The sequence below is a fragment of the Arachis ipaensis genome, chromosome B9, assembly GCF_059453495.1.
Source record: "Arachis ipaensis isolate K30076 ecotype BB chromosome B9, ASM5945349v1, whole genome shotgun sequence".
Lineage (NCBI taxonomy): Eukaryota > Viridiplantae > Streptophyta > Magnoliopsida > Fabales > Fabaceae > Arachis > Arachis ipaensis.
In genome coordinates this window covers 32,601,565-32,610,862 of record NC_142444.1, presented here as the reverse complement: position 1 = coordinate 32,610,862, position 9,298 = coordinate 32,601,565, and the positions used below count along the sequence as shown (strand labels likewise).

At 35.7% G+C, this 9,298-nt stretch overlaps 2 protein-coding genes across 2 annotated transcripts; one reads left to right on the top strand and one right to left on the bottom strand.

Moving 5' to 3' along the window:
• On the top strand, positions 1 to 847 carry LOC148544219 (uncharacterized). The gene is made up of 3 exons (XM_088498413.1): positions 1 to 223; positions 355 to 701; positions 785 to 847. Exons 1-3 carry the CDS (start codon positions 1 to 3, stop codon positions 845 to 847), a joined length of 633 nt encoding a protein of 210 aa, XP_088354539.1.
• A 4,945-nt stretch (positions 848 to 5,792) lies between these two features.
• Positions 5,793 to 8,373, bottom strand: LOC148544218 (protein FAR1-RELATED SEQUENCE 5-like). The gene is made up of 5 exons (XM_088498897.1): positions 7,679 to 8,373; positions 7,483 to 7,574; positions 6,818 to 7,000; positions 6,246 to 6,499; positions 5,793 to 5,960 (listed from the first exon to the last, which is right to left on the bottom strand). Exons 1-5 carry the CDS (start codon positions 8,371 to 8,373, stop codon positions 5,793 to 5,795), a joined length of 1,392 nt encoding a protein of 463 aa, XP_088355023.1.
• Between the last annotated feature and the right edge of the window lie 925 nt (positions 8,374 to 9,298).

The window sequence follows — 9,298 nt, the reverse complement described above, 5'->3', positions numbered from 1 at the left end:
ATGAAGCAATTAGACTCAGACGCAGGCAGAGAGAAAATAATGGAGGTGCATAACATGGGACTTGGCTGGCTGCAATATGTGCCTGAATGGACTGTCAACCAAGATATGATGGTTGCATTAGCATCATCATATAGTCAGGATGAGAAGTCTTTGGTCGTCGGAACAAGAAAAATTCTCATATCGGTTGAATCAATTGTGCGGTGTTTTGGACTACCAAATCATGGTAAGCAATCGTCAAATAAAATAGGGAGAAAAGAAAAAAAAATAATCACAGTACTTTCGTTGATTATATGTTTTCGGTTAAATTAGCCATTAAAGATTTGGATTGCATCGACTCAATTTTGTGCTTGGCAGGGAATAGTTTCAAAAGTCCAGAAACAGCAGTAGAGCACCGACTTGTTAACAGCTTCATAGGAAAGACACAAGCAGATTTGAAAATAGATGTTATCACATGCTCGATGCAGTCCGATGTCGATAGAATGAACTTCCGGAGACAGTTCATCATGTTGATAGCGAAGTGTTTCTTCTTTCCCTCGCCAAAGGCTACTGTTTTAGACATACATATACGGGCTGCCATTGATGTATCGAACCCAAAGAAAATGTATTGGGCGAGGTACATTTATGATTTTTTAATTGAGGGAGTTCTAAGGTTTCAGGATGTAGGAAAGAAGACAGTGGATGGATGTATGTTCGCATTACTGGTGAGCCATATATCCCTAACCTTTAATTTGTTGTTTGTTATTTTATAGTATACCTTGTTTATAGTAATTACTATAATTTTCAGATTATATATCTCCATGCTAACAAGCATGGAGATTTAGGAAGATATAATGGGAGAGAACCGTAGATCAGAGACTGGTCCTTTGTTGATCTGAAGAAGAAGGATGAAGAGGAAAGCACATCTCACTCGGTGAGGCATAATATATATATATATATATAATATTTTAATAGTGATAAGTGTGAAAGATATGTTAATCGGATCACTGCTTTTAATCTCTTACTTAAATAAAACTTATATGTTGTCCACTGTAGGGGCTTCTAAATTTAATTAGGAAGATGTCCGGGTTACCGAACAAGCCCAACCGTGTATCAAAGAGAGGAAGCATTAGGAAAAAAAGAAAGTCTAATAGAAAGACTCGTAAAGAAGCTACCACGGTAGATGAAAACGAGACCGACATACCGGCTGGTCATGCATCATCTGTTGAATTTGATCAACAACCTTCCAAAAATAGGCAATTCCATGATTTTTTTAGTTTTGTTATAAACTTTTATTGCTCTAACCTGCGTCTTTTTAATATTATTATAGTATAAAAATCTTTTACCATGTATAGAGTAATTAATTATTTATCTAATTTTAGAAGTGTGATGTTGATGCTGTAGCTAGTAAATCTATCTTTTAAAAACTGTTGGAGATACTTATTTTGAGCATGGCAATAGACCTTACACATGTAAATACATCTTCTTGTGTTTTAGCATTCATTCCATAATATAATAAATTTGATGACTTTGTGTCCTCTCCCGTTAAGTAATGCCAATACTAGTTACTTTAAATAGTATTTTGAAGAGCTAATTCTTGTCTTATTAGTTTGGGTGTTATGTATATTTGACACCTGATGTTATCCGTGTGGCCTTACGGATGTTAACTGATTGGAATAACGGATGTTATTGTTCATTCTATACTATACTTGGGTGTACTAGATTTACTTGGTCGTATTATATTTATGCTAGGTGACCTTTTTAATTATCACTTATAGTTGTTCATCTTCCAATTTATGTAAACAGAAAATGTAGCCAAGGTTCACAACACGGATGCATTGGAGGGGATAAAGTCTGTACGAACAAGACATGTATGGAAATGCCTACAGGGGAGGAGACAGTGGCCGACACGCCTGTGGTAATTGCAACAGATGATAATGTTAAGGACGAGCTTTCAAAGGAAAGGCAAGTTACTGAATTTTCAGTTATCGCATGGAGTTTTAATGCTTTAACCTGCCTCATTATAATAGTATACTAGTATAATTTTTTTTTCTAATTTTGGGCAACTGCGTTGACATAATTTATCATTACATTTGTTTGCATATAAAATTTTACCATCTCTAAAGTAATTTTAATATATTTTACCTACGTATAATATTGTGCTTATTTGAGAAGGATGGCAACATTAGGGGCTGTAACTGGTATATTTATCTTGAATAGGAGTTTGAATAGCTAATATTTTATCATTTCATTTCGAATGTTATGCATGCCTCATACCAGATGTTATTGGTCTGTCATTATGGCTGCTATCTTGTTGGCATTGTGGATGTTACTATTCATTCTTTACTTTATTCTGCACGAATAAGCTTTGGGTAAAATTTAGAATTAACATCATTTACGCATTTAAGCATACTAGATTGACTTGATTACATCAGACTTGTATCATGTGTCTTTTGTTATTATCATTTATAGGTGCTCAACTTCTAATTTATTTAAGAGTCCAAAAACAGGTCCATTAGGGGGAATACTGTGAGTATGAGAAAGACATGTGCTGAAATGCCCAAAGGGGATAAGACAATGCCTGACACACCTGTTGGAAACGGAACAGATGATAATGTCGATGAAGGACCTGCAAAGCAAAGGCAAGTTAGATGAATTTAACAATAATACGAATTATTGAAAATTATATTAGGTGCATGAATCTTTTACCTCTGACTCTTTCCTTCTTATGAGGTGGAATGTTTAATCAATAATAGATGTTATCCATATAATCTTATACTGGTTACACAACTTTCTTTATTTTAGTTTTGGCTCAGATAAGAGCACTTAATTGTTAAGAGCACTCGGTTAAGAGCACTTAATTGTTAATGACTGTGCAGGGAACCCGGAGAACTTGCAATGGTAGTGTATGTTGCACCAGAGGACCCACCTCAAGTTGACTTTCTAATCCCGTCATTCTCGCTTGGCATCACTCAGTTGCACATACCGGACTCACCACTCGGATCTCTGGTAACAAATGATCGAAACGCGACTCCGGAACCTGAAGCACCAGAAAACATAAGAAAAACAAAAGCTGTGGTGGACACACTAATGCCATCTGGGGGTGCTGCAAGGCCTACAGGTGATGACATGAACATGATATACAAGTGGGTGACAGATCGGAGGGGTGCAAAGAATCTCACGCTCGCGTGGATTCGCAATGGGAGTGATGATGTTTAGTTGCAGCGAGCAGACCTTCAATCACTGGGATGGCGTAGAAGAGTAAGCGATACGGTAAGAGCAAACAAAAAAACAGTAATCAATTGCTGTGTATGTGTTCTGCATTAAAGTGCCATGAAATGTAATACGTTTACTCTATCCAGGTGGTTGATTACTATTGTGCCATGTTCAATGCTTCGAGCAACGCAAGGTTTTGCACAGATTTTTACTGTATTCCACCGAAACTAATGGTTAGTGCAATCTGTCCTTACCTACTTAATATTAATTAATACCATAATTACCTCGGTGAAGGATACTCTAAATTATTACATTAGGTGTTTAACTAATGCAAAATGGGTTTACAGGCCATAATATTGACTGATGATAACATTGAACGATGTGCCGGGATGAACACTAGTTTTGTCCATGTTCTTAGCAGCTTCATGGGCCGCGGGCAACACTGGTTCGATGTAGGGAAGGCGAAAAAAGTTGATTATGTCAGTAATTTACGTACTTACTTATCCACACACAAAATCTATTTTTTATTACAAGAATATGAAAAAAAATAACTATATTCTAACATGCTTTATTCAACGATGAAATGGTTTGTTCCAGTGTGTCGAGATGATCACTGGTGGCTATATGTACTCCACCGGAAGACTGATAACCTATGGGTGTTAGACTCCATGCACAGTGGCCCCACACTCGGAGCGCCGAGAGAAAATAGATAAATATGTAGTAAGTGAGAATAGATTTGATTATGCATATTTTTTCGGGTGTTAAGTGTGGCCTTCATTATTTTTTTTTCTTTTTTATATTTTCCTTCCTAATTTTTTCTGTCTGGCTTGTCGAATGGCTTTCTTCTCCAAGAGTTGGCAGCAACTGTAGACCCGAATATAGTATTCACAGCTAAGGGCTATGAGTGTTGCTATGAAACAAGGCTCCAAAAACAGCCAAATGGGTAAGTCTCGAGATGAAAACGAAGAAAGGTTTAAAAAATCAACCCACACAAATTTTAATATGTTGGCACGACTTTTTGTCATTTGTGTTGCATAGGTGGGACTGTGGCATATATGTCATTAAATGGATAGAAATGTGGGATCCAAAGAGCTTGGCAGAGGATGAATTGAACATGCCTATTTGGAATACGGTTAGTGAAGTCCAAAATATATACTGATGCTTATTTGCGTATTTAATAATTGATAAAAAACTCTTCTTGGATGAATTCTACTTATGCTGGCTGGATTTATAGTTGCGTCTTTAGAGTGTTCTATACCAAACACAAATACATCTGTTTGTGACCACAGGCCCAGCTGCAACAAATTCGGAAAGAAATTGTAACTGACATTCTAATTTGCAAAGACAACATCTCTAGGAGTGAGATAAATGGTGTACTCAATGTACCATGTCGTCATGTGGAGGATAGGGGAAAGAAGAAAAATCTTGAAGATCCTTGGATGAACCCACGGACAAGATCACTGGTTCGAAGGGCAGAACGGGCCAAGAAAGCTAAACGGAACTATAAGCCATAAATTGAGATTGGAGTTGGTCGGTGTGTGTTTTTTGTTAATTTGTTTTCAAAATTTAATGGATGTTATCATTGAATACAGATGGATGTTATCGGATATAAACTAAAACCGGGTGCATCTTTATTAAAGGATTACCTATATTGGACAGCAGGGTAAATATATACACAAACAATTAATTAGGACTAGAGTTGCTGTGTGTATTTACGGTTGATATGGTTGCAGGATTTATGTGATTTTTATCATGAAATATTTGCGAATGGATTTGGATTTGGACTGAACAAAAAAAAAAGAGGATTCAATATCCCAGTTAATAATTATGTAATAAAAAAATTGTTTTTTAATTGTTAGATTATTTTTTTATACGTGTTTGGAATTTTTTTGCTCAAATCGAGATTACGTTGATTGAAGTTTGAACTTTCTTTCGAATATCTGCTAAAAATTTATGGACTTTACAATTATCCATGCTTAACAGCCAGCTAATAATATCTATGCCCAAGCAATAAATGCTCGATCGTGGTTGTTATTCTAATAAATTAACGGATGTTATTGGAGGTAAATAAAATACATGTCTGGATATGTTTTTTTGATGTCTAATTTTTTAAATAATGAAAAAAAGACCTTATTGTGTACGGATACTTTTGATATTCAATTTTAAAATTCATGTATTGCACCACATTATCATAATGATCAAATTATCAGCTAAACATTTATTAAGATAAAATATTAGTAACAAATAATAATGGTAAGAAAGAGTAAAAGAATAAAAAAGTTGTAATTTAGTTGCCCAAGTCTGTTATTGTATTTTGTTTAATAATGGTAGATGAAGTTGTAGCAAGGTAAAATAAAAGTTGAGTATATTAAAATACATAAAATAAACCCAATAAATCACCAAAATCATGATAACGTAAAATAACATTGAAGCATGGGCAAAGTACAAAGTAGTTGCTAAACTCTAATGCTTATGATTTGTAGTGTTGTTAAACTTCGAATCCTCCAAAAATGCTTCCTGTGGAAAAAAAAAATTTAAAAACAAAACAAAAGAGGAATCAATAAGTAAATGGATATGACATGAATGCTACGAAAAATACACTAGGTATACATACACAATTGTTCATCGTTATGGAATGAATTCAATAGTGATATGAAGGAGCCAGAATGCGTAGCCAAATTCTCTGTCATTTTTGAACAAGCCCATTGCGTATCTTTGTAAGAAGATGCCACATTGGTAGGAGATGGTTGTGCATTACCATTAGGTCCCTTAACACACAAATCATATTGAAAAATAACATCATCACTTATCATCCATTCAACCCACTTAAAATAAACAAATGACGTGAAAAAGGGGGTAGATCTCATATTTACCTTGTTGTGATTGTGAGTGTTCTTGTGTTTGCGTATCCTCTTTTTAATAGATTTTTCTAGATCTGCCCCAAGTCTGGTGGACGTTGGACGACCTCGCGTAGGAACACGACGTGAGCCATGTAGCTCATCCATACTAACGGGACACTCATCACGCGTATGTGAGTAAACTGCACTTAGTACATGTGCAGCTTGATGCTCGGATTCTTTGTGTTCTTTGAGCTTCTGCCGAGCACTGTCCATGGCATCACGCAATATAGCAGCAACCTCCGGAGTAGCCACGAAATCCTGAGCAACGTTGTAAAAATCAGAACACAATTCTCTAAAAATGGTCATGCTTTCATTAGAACGGTCCATGTCAATGCTACTCCTGATGTATGTGTGTCTCCGACTAACATTCTTACTCCATCGGGATAGAATGTATTGTGAGGACACTGCTGTCACACAAAAATGTAGGAGAACAGCAAGACTGTGGCAGCATAGAATACCATTCGATTGGAACATAAAGCAATCACATTGAACGTCTGATGACTGCGAGCAATACACGACTTGGTATCTGCTATACACTGACATGTCAAATACCATCTTTTGTTGGTCAACTTCACAAACTATACTTGTGCCATGATGGTTGACTGAGGAGATGTCACAATCGGCCTTTTTGATAAATTGATCCTGAACGTCTCAAAACATGGAGTTTGTATATTCTTTCTGGAACTGCTTCTTTATTGGTGAGCTAGAAACACAAGGGATAATACCCCTTAAATCAGCAGCGTCACACTCAAGCTCCTTTTGCTCCTTGTCTATAACACAATTTTGGTATTGGCGAACAAATTGCAACAAAGAGCTCTTAGTGTTTAAGTACTTATCGAAAACTGAATGCATGCTCTCACTACGTTGTGTGCTCCTCATGCCAGCCCAGAATTCGTCCTTGAAAAATACTGGCACCCACATGTGTCAGTCAGCAAATATATCTGCAAATGAATAGGAAAAAAATACAAAAAAAAAATAGCATAAGTTAACCCATAAGTGCAACATCCATATTGACTATAAAATAACATCTATAAAAAAGCCACACATAGGCAGCAAAGAACCGGAAGATTATACTACCATTTAGCCACCTAGAATTGTGGAGGTCATACTCTTCAATGAAATTGTGCCAATCTCTCTCAAATGAGTCCTTAGATTTGGATTCAAACACAATCCTCTTCATGCATGTGATAAGCTGATCGAAACGACGGTAACCTACCAGCTTATTTGGTATCTTGTTTAGGATATACCATATGCACCATCTATGGCGTGTGTGTGGTAATGTGGTCTCTAATGCAAAACGCATCTGCAGCGACTGGTCTGTTAGTTATAACACATATGGGGGCCTTACCCATGCACTTCAACCAAGTACGAAAAAGCTATTCGAATGTACGAGTGTCTTCATTCTGCAATAATGCGCACCCAAGAAGCGTAGATATCCCATAGTGGTTGACACCTACGAAAGACCCAAATGGCATGTCATACCTAAACAATGGAAATATAAAAACATGTAATGTAGGTGGAAACTACAAATGCCTTTCATGGAAAAAAGTCTAATTAAGTCCAACAGAAAAATAATAATTTCGTACCTATTAGTCTTGTAAGTAGTGTCAAACGTCACAACATCACCAAAATATTCCCATGCAGCTCTACACCAAGCATCGGCCCAAAACACATTTCTAATGCTATGGTTTTCGTCCACATCTATTTCAAAGAAAAAGTCCGGATTGAGCTCCTTCATCCGCGAGAAGTGCTTAAGTAACTCTTTTGGATCTGTCTCATCCCCGAAAATGCGTAAGTGACGACTAATGTAATTTCTAACATCCTTCTCTGTAAAGGTGAGGTTGGCAGGGCCACCGATGGTATTGGCTAGTGCCTGGTACGTCTTACTCGGTCTAATGCCAGGTTGGTCATTTTGCTGTATCAGGTCCTTCACATGCATACTTAGCTGACGGTTTGCTGAGAACATTCCAGATAGCTTCGGATTAAGCGGGTGTGAATGGGATAACTCTACTCGAGAAATCCTCCACCGCCCTGTCATTTTATCTAATGCCAAATAGCAACGGGCTTTGCAGTTTGTTGAGGCCATCGTTTTACTTCTCTTGGGTGTCTTTACACGGGATGTGCGGTATCCATCTCTGTTACAATGCAAAGTCTGATTAACAACCACCCTTTGATCATTTCTAGTCTCCCAGCCAGTGGTTCTTATTTTGACGACAAATCCAGTCCTAGCCGCATATCGGTAATAATATGCACGCGCATCTTCTAATGTGCCGAAGCACATTCCTTCCTCGGGATCTAGCTCCTCTTCACCAATGGCTTAGTTTATTACCTGGAAAAAAACAAAGAAAGAAAAAAAAAACAAATGAAACTCTACCTAATAGTTAACTATACAAAAGTGGCTAATTTCACTATCGAGTATAACAAATAAAACACAATACTGTAATTTTAGGTGCTAATTTTGTTTTATTATCTATGTTAACGTGGATGTTAACTTCATAAAATTATTTTTTTATTTACATATATTTTTTATTTTTTTATTTACATTCTCTATTGTATTTTAAGTAATTTAGAATTAAATATTATAAAAAAATTATTAGTCATCAAAATACTTATTTTTATGATTTATCTCTCATTTAACTTAAAACACAGACAAGAGGATGAAAACACCCATATCCTAACGTTTCTTTTTCAGAACAGGCGCAATGGTTGCTTATATGTTCCAACAACAACAACAACAACAACAACAACAACAACAACAACAACAACAACAACAACAACAACAACAACAACAACAACAACAACAACAACAACAACAACAACAACAACAACAACAATAATAATAATAATCAAAGGCATATAGTAGGGACCATAGCTCCTATTTCTCTAGATTTTGTTTTAAAATCTTTCAAATAAATTTTTTCTGAAAGACATTTTATTTTAAACAGTTAGATTATAGAATAAGTCCAAAGTTGTTTATCAATATTTTTTTTAACTTGAATTTTGATTAAAAAAATTATGTTATAATTCTTTAGCAAAATTAAATCTAAAATTTAAAATTTGAGAATCGAATGAAATTTTAAATTAATTAGAATATCAATGAATGCTATGTGTACAAAAAATGTGATGATATATGATAGTCTTGGTTATATTGTTTGTGATGATGCTAAAAGAGAAAATTATTAATAATGGTATGTACTATACATTGT

Coding starts and splice junctions, on each gene's coding strand:
- LOC148544219 (XM_088498413.1), top strand. CDS start 1: ATGAAGCAATTAGACTCAGACGCAGGCAGAGAGAAAATAATGGAGGTG. Junction 224..354: donor TTTTGGACTACCAAATCATG/GTAAGCAATCGT, acceptor TGTGCTTGGCAG/GGAATAGTTTCAAAAGTCCA. Junction 702..784: donor GATGTATGTTCGCATTACTG/GTGAGCCATATA, acceptor TATAATTTTCAG/ATTATATATCTCCATGCTAA.
- LOC148544218 (XM_088498897.1), bottom strand. CDS start 8,373: ATGTGCTTCGGCACATTAGAAGATGCGCGTGCATATTATTACCGATAT. Junction 7,001..7,482: donor ATTGCAGAATGAAGACACTC/GTACATTCGAAT, acceptor TGTGGGTGCCAG/TATTTTTCAAGGACGAATTC. Junction 5,961..6,245: donor CCGAGCATCAAGCTGCACAT/GTACTAAGTGCA, acceptor TTGTGTGTTAAG/GGACCTAATGGTAATGCACA.